This window comes from Thamnophis sirtalis, unplaced genomic scaffold, assembly GCF_051295495.1.
Source record: "Thamnophis sirtalis isolate CommonGarterSnake01/CBP01778 unplaced genomic scaffold, rThaSir2_p1.2 scaffold_1, whole genome shotgun sequence".
NCBI lineage: Eukaryota > Metazoa > Chordata > Lepidosauria > Squamata > Natricidae > Thamnophis > Thamnophis sirtalis.
This window is the reverse complement of record NW_028261381.1, coordinates 128,957,944-128,972,930: the sequence shown is the minus strand read 5'-3', so window position 1 is coordinate 128,972,930 and position 14,987 is coordinate 128,957,944. Positions and strand designations below refer to the sequence as shown.

General features: G+C 41.4%; 1 protein-coding gene across 1 annotated transcript in view; it reads left to right on the top strand.

Moving 5' to 3' along the window:
• The first annotated feature begins 2,027 nt into the window (after positions 1–2,027).
• The window catches only part of SPTLC2 (serine palmitoyltransferase long chain base subunit 2), a 50,243-nt gene continuing 37,283 nt past the window's right edge, over positions 2,028–14,987 (top strand). The window contains exon 1 of the mRNA XM_014068096.2: positions 2,028–2,292. Within this exon, the coding sequence (XP_013923571.2) occupies positions 2,167–2,292 (126 nt within the window). The 5' untranslated portion in view covers positions 2,028–2,166. The remainder of the gene's footprint in view (positions 2,293–14,987) is intronic.

Here is a 14,987-nt window from a genome sequence, read left to right as displayed (position 1 = left end):
AGTTTCAATCAAAGATGACCATATTGCTCATCAATGATACATAATCTATACCTATAAGCAATTCATACTTTGCAATTAACAAGTCCTCAATCCAGAAGGTAATTAGGCCATGCAATTGTCTTTCCAAAGTTGAAGATCCAGTCCAATCTGAAATATAGACAAATTCCTTGTGTGTCCAATCACACTTGGCCAATAAAGAATTCAATTCCACATTCTGGATTTGATTTAGGAGATATCAAATCACTTATATCATCACAAAGTAAAATATAAAACTGTTCAGTTCTGATGGCTGAAACAAATACCTCTTTAAAAGAAGTGGGTTATAATATTAGTGTGCATGCTGTGGAAAATTCCCTTTCCCCTGAGAAATGAAATATTTGGGGAAATATTAAAAAAGACAATATTATATTTCCCAAAAGGAGAAATGGAAAAACATGTTCTTAGAGGCAGAAAGCAGCCCCATCTTTCTTAATAGCTCACAACAGATGCTAGCCCTTAAGGAGATAAAGAGCTTATTGAAAGAGGAAGCTAAATATCTAGATGGCTCTATTGATAAGCAAAGCAAATACTGCAGGCAGAAATCCATTTAAGATAGGATATTTTGAAACTCCTTGCAGCAAAATGTGACCGCTAACAAAACCAGAATGGTAGGATTAGTACAGTAGTCCCTCACCCAAGATCCAGCAGAGGACAAAAGCCATTAGCCACAATAGGAATTGCCCAACACCCTTTCAGAACACAAACTTCTTCATTGCACATTTCAGGATCTGTATAAAAATCCTGGCACTTATCTACCTAATTGTTCTGACCCAGAACTGCATTCTATCTCGTGTGTGGTTCTTCATTGATAAATCTTTCCAATCAGCCTCCATGTTCTTTCCAGCATCTTTCTCCCAGCTTGGAACTGAATCAGATGGATTTTTCTTCCAACAATATGTGGGAAGGAACAAAATGTCTGTTGGCTGCAGCCTCCCAGCCAACGGTTGCGCTCGGAAAAACCATGAACCTTATATATTTGCATTTGAAAGAGTGGGATTTGTGGTATAACACAATCCAGATTTTATCATTTTGCGAAAGGGCTATAGATTTATTTTGCTATTTTCCACAACTGCCAGTTGCTCTTTTTTCGTTCTCAGCAAGACCTTATATTTCCATTTTAAAAATACACGCAAGACACAATTATCTAATCCAATGTACGTTTGAGTGTTTTGGTCTTGGCATCAACACATTTTCAGCCAGTTTGGAATTAAGCTAAATTCTGTGGTTTTATCAGAACTTCGTCCACAAATAAACTTCTGGCTCTTAACTGATCCTTGATATTATCTGCTTCTCAGCTCAGGAGACAGGCTGAGCAGGACCGGTACTGTTGAAGCAGAATATCCGTCCTCATATTATAACTTTATTATAACTTTATCCAAAGGAAGCTTCAAGGAATCTGTTTAAGAACTGATCGCTGGCTGGAGAATTCTGGGAGTTGAAGTCCACAAGTCTTAAAGTTGCCAAGTTTGGGGACTTCTGGCCTATTATTTTAGAGCATTGTGTCAAACTTGGCGACTTTAAGACGGGGGAACTCCAACTCCCAGGATTCCCTATTCTTAAGTCGCCAAGTTTGAGGAACACTACTTTGGTGGGAACGAGAAGCGGAGAGTAACGGGGAAAAAGTTCGTGGCAATTTTTTGTGGACAGCAAATTTCGTTCAGGCTACAGTTTCCGCCATTCGAGGCCCCTGAAGCACGGTTCTCGCTTCCCCTCGTAAAGGGAAACAGTTCACATTTTTCTTCACAGGACAAACCACGCCCTCGCGGCCTCCGCGCCGAACGATTGGATCAGTTATTCCCACCTCCCCGCCCCTAAATACATTTTTCCTCTCGTGATTGGTCTCGCAGAGACTTGGAGCTTTGTCCTCCGCTTCCGCGTCTGGCCTCTTGCTTGCCGCTCGGCAGCGAATTAAGTCGCTCTCCTCCTCTTTTTCCTCCTCCGCGAGCGTCTTCTCCTCACACGGGCGAGGCCAGCGCGGCTTTGGGCCAAGGGCGCGCCGTCGCCGCCTTAGAGTGACGCTCCGGTCTGCGATTGGCGAAAGCCCCCGGCTGGGTTTCCGGTGCGATAAAGCAGCCCTGGGACGGGCGGTGGTTGGTTTCTAGGTGGCTGCTTGTCCGAGCCGGCAAGATGAAGCGCAACGGCGAGAAGATGGGCGGGCAGCCTCGTGCCAACGGCTGCAGCCTCCCAGCCAACGGTTGCGGTCGGAAAAACGGTTACGTCTCAGGCTTCGCCGGGCCCGGGTCCCACGGCCAGGTAAGGCGGTGGTCGAAGCATCTGTACGTAGGCGCGCCAGCCAAGATGTCTCTCTGGGGGTGGCGGAGGCCTGGTCGGCTCGCTCCCAGTCAAGAGGCCTCGGGCCGTGCCGGGCAGTGCCTTGCTGGAATCCCTCACTGTCAGTCACACGGCGGGAGCGAGGAAAGGGTGGCCTTGAACGGTCGGCTTCCTCGGTGACTGTTTTCTGCCCTCGTTTCCTGGTGCGTTGAGGCGGCTTGGCGTCTCCTCGCTTCGACCCTTTTTGAGAAGAAAGTTTCCCTTCCCGGTCCTCCCCCCCCCCCCTTTACTTGGCTCTAGGTGTACTCGGCACGTTGAACCGTAAAATAACCCCACACACAGGCTACCATGGTTTGTGCTTCTGGGTACAAATGTTGCCTTTTCTAAGACTAACTATGGCAGTGTAGGTCGTTCTGCCTCTCTTGCGTTTCTACTTCTCTTTTTTAGGGGAAACATTCTGCCTTTTTAATATTTCCCAAAATATTTCATTTCTCTAGGAGAAGGTTGGGTTTTAACTTCCAATAATGAGTGTGCTGGGAATGGGAGTGTAAGATGTTCCAACTAGCAAAAAGTTGTGTATCTCTGGTGTGGAACCAGAAGTCCTGCTAAAATATGCACTTGTACTTTATTGTGTAAGAGATGCCTTGATTTATGGTCGGCATGTCACTTTCTCCCATAATTCCGTGAACATTTTGTAATTTATACAAATGGACAGCATTCTTCTGTGTGCACTTATTAATGCAGCAGTAGCTTGTATTATGTTGTAATGAGGCTTATTTGAGATTAATAGATAGCTTTATGTTTTCGCAAGATAACTTCAGGTATTTAATGTCTTTTCATAGTAGAGTACAGTGACTTTGGCTGCAGAAGGCCCCTTTCAGGAATTTTCAGATATGTTTAAATATGACTCTTTAAAAGAAATTTGCGGCAGAAAAAAAATCTGTTAAATTTGAGCTTTAGTTTTAATCATAGCTGCTCTGTAGATGATTCCTAATTTTCATACACTAATGGAAGTTACAAAAAAGTTGGAGAGACTTACTTAGGTAAGTAACATAGTTCAAAACAGAATGCACTTAAAAATTCTTTTGTCAGTTAACATGTTAGTTTTGTTCATAGTTTAGCTCCTGCATTTATTAAAGGGTGAGTGTCATTCTATCCTGCTATTCTTTTCCTCATTCTTTATTTCATTTAGTCTGTCCAAACGTTAAAGCTCAAAAATGGAGTTTGCACATATTCTAAGATTGTAAATTTAAATGTTAATAAAAATCATACCTGGAAATGAAAAAAACATTCTCCTCCTCTATTTTAATTGGAAATGCCTACTAACAAAATTAGCAAAAATTATTGTCCCCAGTCAAATAGAAGTTCTTATTCAGACTACTTCATAAAGCTTCCTAGATTTCCACAGAGTTGAAACTGGCCACCCCTGCAAAAAATAATACATTTAAAAGTTTCAGCCTGGTTGGGCTTTTTTTTTTCACCAGTCTCCTTGGCAAGTCACAATCGTAGTGACTGAGGATAGAAAGTGTTAGAAAATTTGCAAATAATGCAAAAAATATCATCTTAGAGACCAATATCAATATACAGCTTGACAGACCTGAAGAATCAATCCATGAACTGCATTGCCTCTCAGTAAGTTTCCAGGTGCAATTCAAGGTGCTGGTTACCACTTATAAAGTGTTTCATAGTATGGGACCAGGACCATATTTCTTCAATTTTTTCTCCTCGGCTCAATATATCTGAGTCTGGGGGCATATTTCAGCTCCCATTTATTAAACAGTGCTGTCTGGCAGACTCAGGAAGTGGGTCTTTTTTGTTGTAGTGCCTTCCTTGTGGAATATAACACTATTCCAATAGCACTTACACTTATATACAGTTCCATGGTGCTTTATGGCACTCTCTCAGCAGTTTATTAATGTCAGCAAACTGCCCCCAACAATCTGGGTCCTCATTTTACAAACTCAGAAGGATGGAAGGCTGAGTCAACCTTGAGCCTGGGCAAGATCGAGCTCCTGGCATTGGGCAGAGTTAGCCTGTAATACTGCATTCTAACCTCACCTCTCATGAGATGTCTTTGGCCTCAATTATGTTGGCATTTTGTAAATCCTGGATGGTCCCCAATATAGGGGGTCATAGCTTAGAAAAGCTTATTGTTGTGGTTTTCTTTGGCATGACATGATTTATAGAGCCACCTAATCATGATTGGAAGATGGATGGTTATATAAATTGATAAGTAATAAATACAAAAAATGATTTGATTTCAGCAGGATATAGCTATAATAAAAATGAGGAAATAGATTGAAGAAACTCCTTTGGAAGTCGGTAGATTTTCTTCTGTGGAGGTATTTAAACATAAGATGGGTGGTCATCTATTTGGGAATTCCTGCTTTGGAAAAAAACAAATGCTCTCCAAGGTCCCTTCCAACATTTTTCTTCTCTTTGTGACAACCAGAACTGTAATGGGTGTTCAGAAAAACAATCATAATAAATATTATAAATACTATAACTCCACTTCTCTACCTATTGCATTTTGTTTATTTTTGTACAGAACATTGTACATTGTACAGAAAATGAAGATCGTCAAAATTGGAAGAAATTATTTCCACAGTCTTATTAATCATCTAATCTTCATAATGCAGGTCAAATTACAACACTTATCCAAGATCAAATGATTGATTATAGACAGCATCAACTCTTAGCAGCATAGATAGAACTTCTCCAGGATAATTTATCCTCTGCTTGGCTTTTTAGATCTTCTAATGGTGCACACATGGTTGCGGTATCAGGTCTATCCACCTTGTTGCTGTTCATCCTCTTGTCTTTTATTCTACTTTCCCCAAATGGCTATTAATCTACTAACCTAGTATTTGTCCTCCATTCCATTTGACTACTGCCCAAATTAACTGATAATAAAATTTCCCTCTGGCTGTTTTGCAGTTCTTATGAAAATTAAGCAATAGTACATTTAAAGCTACCAAATCTAAAATCCAGTTAGGGGATAGCATAGTTATCAAAGATTCTTCTGCCATCTGATCATCATCCAAATTTTACAACCCAGAGCTGGTAGCTTGCTCTAATCCCAATGTTATTTACACATATATTCTTAATTGGTCTTGGAAGCTATTTAAACTATGAATTTCATGGATCACCTTAATTTGACCACTTGTCTGCCTTTCAAAGCTATATATCAACAAACCATTAAATAGACCAAATCATCCCAGATGACTGCTCCCTATTGAATTGACTTATATAATTGCATATTTTTAGTTGTGCGGTTATGTTAGTTCCCAGGAGCCAGTAGCACTCAATTTAAGTCTTATAATAATGATAAGTCTATAATCCAAAATGCTAAGATCCATGATAGATAAAAATTTAATCATCCTAAGAGAAAGCATTTCAAAATATAGGGCAGTGATGGCGAACCTTTTTGGTTCATGTGGCAAAAGCAGGGGGAGCACAGGGGGGGGTCGTGCATGGGCGTGCCACACATGCACACACTTTCCCCCTCTGTGCGCATGCTCGTGTGACTAGTGCTTCCCCCTTGCTTTTGGCATGCTTTTTTCGCCCTCTCCAGGCTCCAGAGGCTTTCTGGGAGCCTTGGGAGGGCGAAAACAGCCTCCCCTGTAGATCCTCCGGAGCTTCTAGAGCTTCCCTGAAGCCTCCAGAGCAAGAAAAACCAGCACTATGGGCAAACCAGAAGTTTGGGAACGGACTTCCGGTTTGCTCGTAGGGCTGTTTTTCACCCTCTGGAACCTTCAAGAGGCTTCCCAGAAGGCTCCGGAGGGCGAAAAACTGCCGTACGGCCAGACCGGAAGTCACTTCCTGTTTGCTCGTAGGCCCATTTTTTGCCCTCCGGAGCCGCCAGGGAAGCCTCCTGAAGGCTCTGGTGGGTGAAAAAACAGCCTCAAATGAAGGCCGAAGTCAGCTGGTGCACTGGAGCTAACAGGGCAATACCTCACGTGCCATAACAAATGGCTCCACGGGCCATCTGTGCCATAGGTTCACCATCACGGATATAGGGAAAGCAATTTACAACAAAAATGCTGTAAACACCTAAAAAGATAAAAAATATGCACATCCATCTATCAGATAACCCAATTAATTATGAAATTCTATTATGAAAAGAAAATAAAGTGGCACAACCCCCAATAATTTACATATTGAATTAATATAAATCATCTATATCACATATATCAAACATTGTCTGGTGTGGTAAAATATTATAAAATCTGTGCTAAATATCATTTTTGATTAGCAGAAAAATAGCCTTAAAAACTGGTACATTATACACATTTCTTGAATCCAGGCCTGATATGTGATTTTTGAGACTCTCGATATATTCTTTTAGATGTTTCCTATGTCTTTTATAACCTCAGTTTGTAAAAAATGCTCAATTCCACAATTTTGGAATATAACTCAAAATTAATATAAAAATATTTATCCATAAATCGGTTTTATATTAGTGCAAGATGTGGAGAGACTGGCTCATAGAACCGCCAAAATGAATAATATCATTACCATTATCATTATTTTATTTCTAATGTAAATAATATATCTTTTTTCAAGCATTCTTTGGGGTATCCAATACAAATTAGACTTGAGATTTATTTAGCATTTGCAAAAAAAAGGAAAAAAAAGACTTGCATCCAGTGGTATTCTACCTATTTATTGTATTCATCATTAAATATATTTTCAAGTTTCTGGTATAAAATAGAATTTTTCTGTAAAGTTAAATATTCAAGTCACTCAGCATCATATCCATTGTATGTCCCAAATACTTGCAATTGCTCTCAAATTTTTAAAAAATGGAAAATCCATTTGTTGATCCAAATGACTGCCAAGATCCTAATAGAAGTAAATAATGCTCTTATAATAAAGCCCGTAACAGATTAATATTCAATAAAATTCTCATTCCACATACAAGTAGGTGGAAATTGCCCAGTGACTTTTTAAAGTCAAATAAATAAAACTTTCTTCATCAAAAAATAATTTCAGCTTGGTTAATGAAAGTCTTGATGGTCTATTCTTCCTGTAGAACATTCCTCAGTATACTGTTTATCTGAACAAAACAATCTATTTGGAAATAAGTTGGGAATGCTTCTTAAAATTTAAATCAATTAAGAGTAACATTTTAATAACATTAATTTAGAAAAAAATTATTCTTACCCCACTAATTAAATGGAATTGCATTTAATATTCATAGAATTCATGGATGTTAGCAGTTACCATATTAATTTCATATCTTTTAAATTGTCTTTTAATATATATAACCCCCTAAATTTTAATATATTCTGCACAAATTACAGCTGGGAGGCAAACTCTGCATCAAGTGGGAGATTGAACAAATTTTGGGGGAGAATGACCATGTCATAATAGATTTCAATATAATGCAGATGCAAGCAGTAGAGTATAATCAAACCAGTGTCTTAGACTTTAAAAGAGTTGATTTTAACAAACTCAGAGCTTGGGAAGGAGCCCATAGACGAAAAACTTAAAGGAGAAATCAACTCAAGAAACTTGAGAAACACTGAAAATATGATTATAAAAGCCCAGTCCAGCTCAATACCATTGAAAAAGAAAAACAAGAAATCCCAGAGGAAACCAGTATGGTTGCATGAAGAACTCATTGACAAACTAAAAGAGAAAAGGGATAAGTACAAAAAATGGAAAGAGAGACACATATCTAAGGCAGAATACCAACAAATAGCTCAAACCTGCAAAGATGAAGTCAGGAAAGCCAAGGCTCAGAATGAAGTAACACTTGCAACAAATATCAAAAATAATAAAGTTTCTTTCAGCTCATAAAAAACAAGAAAATAATTCATTCTTTGCATCTGTCTTCACACAAAAATAAAATACAACCCAACTTACCAAAAACAAAGCCATAGAAGATATATTAGAGATGTAAATTAAAATAAGCAAGAAAAAGAGAATACCTGTCGACTCTAGACAAATTCAAAGCACTGGGTCCTAACGGATTACATCCCAGAGTTCTGAAGGAACTGGTAGTGTGATCTTAGAACCTTTGCACCATGTGTTTTGAAGTTTTTGGAGCACTGGGGAACTACCTGAGGACTGGAAAAGAACCGATGTCATTCCCATCTTTAAAAAATGCGAGGGGGGGGCGAGACAGACTCAGACACTACAGACCATCAATACTTGGGAAGATCCTAGAAAAGATAAACAATAAATCTGTGGACACCTAAAAGCAAGCAAAGTTATAACCAGAAGCCAATATGGATTTATCAAAACAGATTATTTCATTCTTTCACAAAGTGCTATGGACATAGTATGCTGGGATTTCAGTAAAACATTGACAAACTAGACCACAAGCTAATTCTTTGTAAGCTAGAAAAATGTAGGATAGACAGCAACACAACCAGGTGGATTTATCATGCTGACAAACCATACTCAATGTATAGCCCTTAACAAAACTACTGTATTTTTCAGAGTATAAGACGCACCAGAGTGTAAGATGCACCCAGGTTTTGAAGAGGCAATTTTTTTTAAAAAAAGTAGGTAGGTAAGATAGAGGGATAAGACAGGGAGAGAAAGAGAGAAATACAGTAGGTAGGTAGGTAGATAAAGTGATAGAGAGAGAGAAATACAGTAGGTAGGTAGCTAGCTAGCTAGCGGGATAGAGAGAAATGCAGTAGATAGGTGGGGGGGCGAGTAGGTAGGTTGGTAGGTAGAAAGATAGAGAGACAAAAATAGAGAAATACAGTAGATGTGGGGGAGAGAGAGGCTAGTAGGTATATAGGTAGATAGAGGGGGAGAGAGAGAGAGAGAAATATAGTAGGTAGGTAGAGAGAGACGGGGTAGGTAGGTAGATGTTTCCAGGTGTATTTATCCATGTACTGGAGAAGGAAATAGCTGACAACCTATAGCACCTAAAACTTTATTTCTGCTGGGACAGCCTTTGATCAATGTAATTCTCATCAACCACTCTAATTAAACAGCTTTCCGAAAGGAGGGGGGGAGTTTTTTCACTCTGCAAACCTCCCCAAAATGGCCCGTTTTTCGTGAAAATGGGCCCTTTATTTTCAAAAAAAGCATGAATAGCCTTGGGGGGGGGCTTGCAGAGTGCTCCTGGGGAGGGGCAAAAACAAGCAAAAAAAATGGCACATTTTTCATGAAAATGGGGCCGGTTTTTGTCAAAAAAAATGCAGGCATAGCCTTATGGAGACTCATAAAGTGCTGCTGGGGGCTGGGGAGGCAAAATATGCCCCTTTTTTTTGCTCATTTCTGCCCTCTCCAGCCCCCAGGAGCTGTCTGAAAGCCTCCGTAAGGCTATGCACGGCCATTTTGGTGAAGGAGCGGGGTCTCAGGAGGCAAAAAACGCTGTATTTAATGTATAAGACGCATGCAGATTTTCAGCCTCTTTTTTGAGGAAAAAAGGTGTGTCTTATACTCCAAAAAATACGGTACATCCACATAGAGGGAAGTAAGCAGTAGAGTACTGCAAGGTTCCGTTTTAAGCCCAGTACCCTTCCAATATCTTTATAAATGATCTAGACGAGGGAATAGAAGGGGAACTCATCAAATTTGCAGATAATACTAATTGTCAGGTATAGCCAATACCCTAGAAGAAGGGCTCAAGTTCCAAATGAATTTCAACAGACTTGAACATTGGCCGCTATCTAGCAAAATGAAATCCAATATAAAGAAAAGGTTTTCTCTTAGGCAAGAAAAAACAATTGTACAGTTACAGATTAGATGAAATCTGGCTCAATAACAGTAACTGTAAAAGGGATCTTGGAGTCTTAGTGACAATCACTTAAATATGAGCTGGCAATGTACAGCAGCAGCCAAAAAGCCATGCAATTCTAGACTATTAATAGAGGGATAGAATCAAGATCTCGTGAAGTATTAGCTTTATAAAGACTTAGCAAGACCACATTTTAAATACCTCATCCAGTTTCAGAGCGCCAGAAGGGAAGGCAAGATAAGAAAAAATGGATGGAAAGTAAACAAGGAAGAGAAGCAATCTAAAACTAAGGAAAAATTCCCTAACAGAATAGTTAACCAATGCCATCAGAAGTTACGGGTGCTCTATCACTGGATGCTTTTAAGAAAAGATTGGACAGCCTCTTGCCTGAAATAGTATAGGGTCTCCTCAAACTGGAATTCTTGGACTAGAAGACCTCCAAGATCCCTTCCAACTCTTATTCTATGTTCTGTGTTAGTGTGAGTTCTTTTTAGTATAGGTAATCCTCGACCTACGACTACAATTGAGCCTAAAATTTCTGTTCCTAAGCAGGACAGCTGTTAAGTGAGTTTTGCCCCATTTTATTTTTTTGCCACAATTCAGTGAATTATTGTAGTTGTTACGTGTCAAGCCAGCCTCCCTCAGCAACCAAGAAAGAAACTTAACCCCATTTCGCAGAATTAAAAGTACTTTTACTGGTTATGAAAAGATAGCAGCTAAGCAAAGCAAGATCTGAGGCAAAAGTGCGCGTAATCATAAATATCAATATGTAACCCAACCCCTCCCCCTGGTAACCCCATTCCTAATCCAATCTGCAAATCCCTCAGGTGTCATGTGAGTTCCATCTTCAAAAAACATCATCAGGTTGGTATGCAGGACAATTGGCCTTGGCGGGCCCATCCACTATTTCCAGCATTCGAAGTAGATGGAGAAAACAAAACTCCCTTTTTACAAACTTCCCTTTCCAAATACCATGCCTCCCCCTCCCCGTTTCAATGGCAGCCGAAAGCAAGTAGCAAAACAGAGGCTGACATCCGGCCCTGCTTCAGGGAAAGAAGTCATCCCTGCAAGAAAATAAAACAATAGAAACAAGATAACATAAGAAATGTACATGTCAAATAGGATCAAGGTTTATCAGGGTACTTAGCGTAGAACTTCCACAAGAGTCTAGGAGCCCTAACTTGGTATTTATCAACCCACTCAGCCTGGGAGGGGGAAAAATGTTTCCAGGAGACTAGATACTGAATTCGATTCCTATGTTTCCTGGAGTCCAAGATTTCTTTAACCTCAAAATGTTGCTCTCCTTCAATTAGAAGAGGGGCAGGGGGTGCAGGTAGGGGCGCACGAAAAGTGTGTTCTGGTTTCAAGAGGTTTACATGAAACACAGGATAAATCTGGTTAAGATGCTTTGGTAATTCCAATCGTACAGAAACAGGATTAATGATTTTCACTATAGGGAACGGACCGGCGTACTTCGCCCCCAGTTTCTTTGATTTCTGGGTGGTTTGGAGAAACTTGGTGGACAAAAACACTCGATCTCCTTTGTACTCCCTTTGCTTCGCCCTCTTTTTGTCAGCCTGTTTCTTGTGCGCCCAGTGAGCAGCCTCCAACGCTTTGTGGATCATGGGCCAAATTTGGCGAAGCTGGTCACTCCACTCAGAGAGGGACAAAAAATTTTCTTGAGGTAATTCAGGAATCAGTACAAATTCCTTTCCAAACACAACCCTAAAAGGGGCAAGCCGGTACTGCTGTGCACAGAGTTGTTGTATGCCATCTCAGCATGTGGTAACAGTTCAGGCCAGTTATCTTGCTGATAATTGATGAAACACCAGAGGTACTGTTCCAAAACAGAATTAGTCAGTTCACAAGCTCCATTAGTCTGAGGGTGGTGGGCGGAGCTTAGTCCCTGGGCGGAGCCAATTAACTTGAGAAACTCTTTCCAGAAGAGAGAGGTGAACTGGACCCCCCTATCCGAAATTATGCGTTTAGGTACTCCATGCAACTGGTATACATGTGATATAAACAACTTCGCTAACGACTTAGCTGATGGGATTTTGGAAGAGAGTACAAAATGAACTTGTTCGGAAAACAGGTCGGTGATAATCCAAATCACTGTATTTCCTAGACTCTCTGGCAATTGAACAATGAAATCCATCAATATCTCCTTCCACGGGGCCTCAGGACGGGCCTCAGCCTTAAGGCTTTCCTGGTGGGCGCTTTGCGGCAGCACAAACTGGACAACTGGCTATGTAGGACTCAATGTCTTTTTTCAATGAAGGCCACCAAAATTGCCTCTTAACTAGATGTAGAGTCTTTACAAAACCAAAATGGCCTGCCATTCATGAATCATGGGCCCGTTGAAGAACAATAGCTTTCAGGGTAGCAGGAACATACAATTTAGCCCCTACCCAAGCCAGTCCATCCTTCATAGTACATTCATTTGAATGTTCTTTGAACCAGTCATCGGACTCAAGGCCCTCCTTGAGTTTGCATATGAGGTCCGTCGTGACCTCTAAATTTGAAATGCTTTGGCTTCTGGTAACCAATGGGGCAACAAGATTTTTTGCTGGGATGACTGGGTGGACTACGCTGTTGTATTATTGAAGTCTGGATAAAGCACCAGCCATGAAGTTCGTCCCATCCCCACCCCCCGGATGTACTTGAGGGCGAAGTTGAACCAGTTGAAATGTTGCACCCAATGCATTTGTTTAGGAGATAGCTTACGAGGGGTCTTCAACGCTTCCAAATTTTTATGATCAGTCCATACTTCAAAAGGGTGTTTAGCCCCTTCTAGGAAATGTCGCCAGGTCATCAAAGCCCACCTGACTGCAAAAGCTTCTTTTTTCCATATAGCCCATCGTCTCTCCGTCTCTGTCAATTTGCAAGAGGTATAAGGGCATGGCTGCAGTTTCCCATCAGTGTTCGTTTGAAGTAATACTGACCCCACCGCCACATCACTGGCATCAGCTTGAACGATAAATGGTGTATCCATATCCGGGTGTTTCAAAACGGGTTCAGCTGCAAAGAGTCTCTTCAATTTCTCGAAAGCGGCTTGACACTCCATAGTCCAATTCAAAGGCTTGCCCAGTCTGGGCTTGGCCTCTCCTTTTGACTTTAGGAGATTTGTAATGGGCAGAGCCATGCTGGCGAATGAGGGGATAAATTGACGATAAAAATTCGCAAATACCCAAAGGCTTTGTAATTGTTTGTGGATGCGGGGGGGGGGGGGCACTCAGTGATAGCCTGGACTTTTGCTGGGTCCATCTCGATGCCATTGTGGGAGATGCGGTAGCCCAGGTAATCAATTTTTTCCTGATGAAATTCACATTTAGACAATTTGGCATACAGTTCCACGGCCCGGAGTTTCTTAAGTACTGATGGTACTAATGTCACGTGTTCTTCATGTGATTCCGTATAAATAAGGATGTCATCAAGGTAGACCATCATGCCCTTGTACAGGTGTTCATGTAAAACTTCATTTATTAATTGCATGAAAACAGCTGGTGTCCCCTGTAGGCCAAAATGGGAGTACTCAGAATTGAAAACATCCAAGTGGGCAGTTGAAAGCAGTTTTCCATTCATCTCCGTCTTTGATTCTGACTCTGTATTCTGCCTCTCTTAGATCCAATTTTGTGAAGATCTTTCCTTTACCCAATTGGGCCAACATATCCTTCATCAGAGGGAGGGGGTAAACATTTTCCACGCATATAGTATTAAGATTCTTGTAATTAACACAGAGACAAAAGGAGCCATCTTTCTTTTTTCTGAACAACACTGGGGCGGCCACCCATGGACTAGTAGATTCAATAAACCCCCTTTTAAATTTTTGTCAATAAACTTCCATAATTCCTCCATTTCGCATGGGGTCATTGAGTAAATCTGGGGTTTTGGAAGTTTTACCTCCGGGAGGATATCAATGCTGCAATCTGTTGTGCAGTGTGGGGGTAATTTATCAGAGAATTTTTCACTGAAAACGTCCCTTAGGTCCCAATATTCTTTTGGGATTTTCTCCTCCGCCTCAATTTTTTCCTGCATTGCGGCTGCTAAGTTAGGTTCAGCGTTGGCAATATTGGGAACCCTCCCTTCTCCCTCAAGGAGTTTGGCAGATCAGATGCGCAACCACCCTTTCTTCCAGTTGTTGTGTGGGTTCCATTTACGTAACCAGGGTAAGCCCAATATGAGAGGCCGGTCCATTCCCGGTGCCACAATGAAACTTAATGTCTCCTGGTGATTTCCCATCCACATGTCTATTGGTTCAGTCACAAAATGGGCAGGGCCCCCTCCAGCTATAGACCCATCTAGCTGGCAAAAAGCAATGGGGACTTTCAAAGTCCTCAGTTTCAAGCACAGTTTTTCCACCACTTCCGGGCGAATGATGCAGCGTGTGCATCCTGAATCTAAAAGGGCCAGCATTTTGCTTGGGCTCCAGTAGACGGCACTTTAAGTTCTACTGGGATGGTCATGGGGCCTGATCGGGAACTTACCAGACAGTCGTGGTCAGATTCAGTTTCACTTTCCTCTGATGAAGAGGATGGTTCTTCTCTTGGAGTGGGAGGGAATTGAGCATCAGGCTCCACCCCTTTCATGGTGGTGTCCTTTCTCTTCCCAGGTTGTCTGTCTGGTTTTCTCCCCCCCCCCACCCCGCAGGGGGGTTTGGGCCCATCTTGGAGTGGCAATTTGCTGCCCGGTGCCCCTTTCCGCAACGGAAGCAGGTGATCGATCGGGGCTTGCTTGTAGGCCAGCTTTTCCCTTCTTTGGGAGCTCCTGGGGGGGTTGGAAGGGGTAGCTTTCTCTTTCTCACTGTCTTCACAGTACTTGTCTCTGGCTAGATCGATTTCCACGTCTGCTGCCAATTTGTACCAGCGTTGCAAGTTACGGGAGGGAGGCTGTTTACACAGTTCTTGTAGACATCTTTGTTTAAGCCATCCATAAAGCTGTCCATTAAAGCCTCTTCCGATCAACCCTGCAT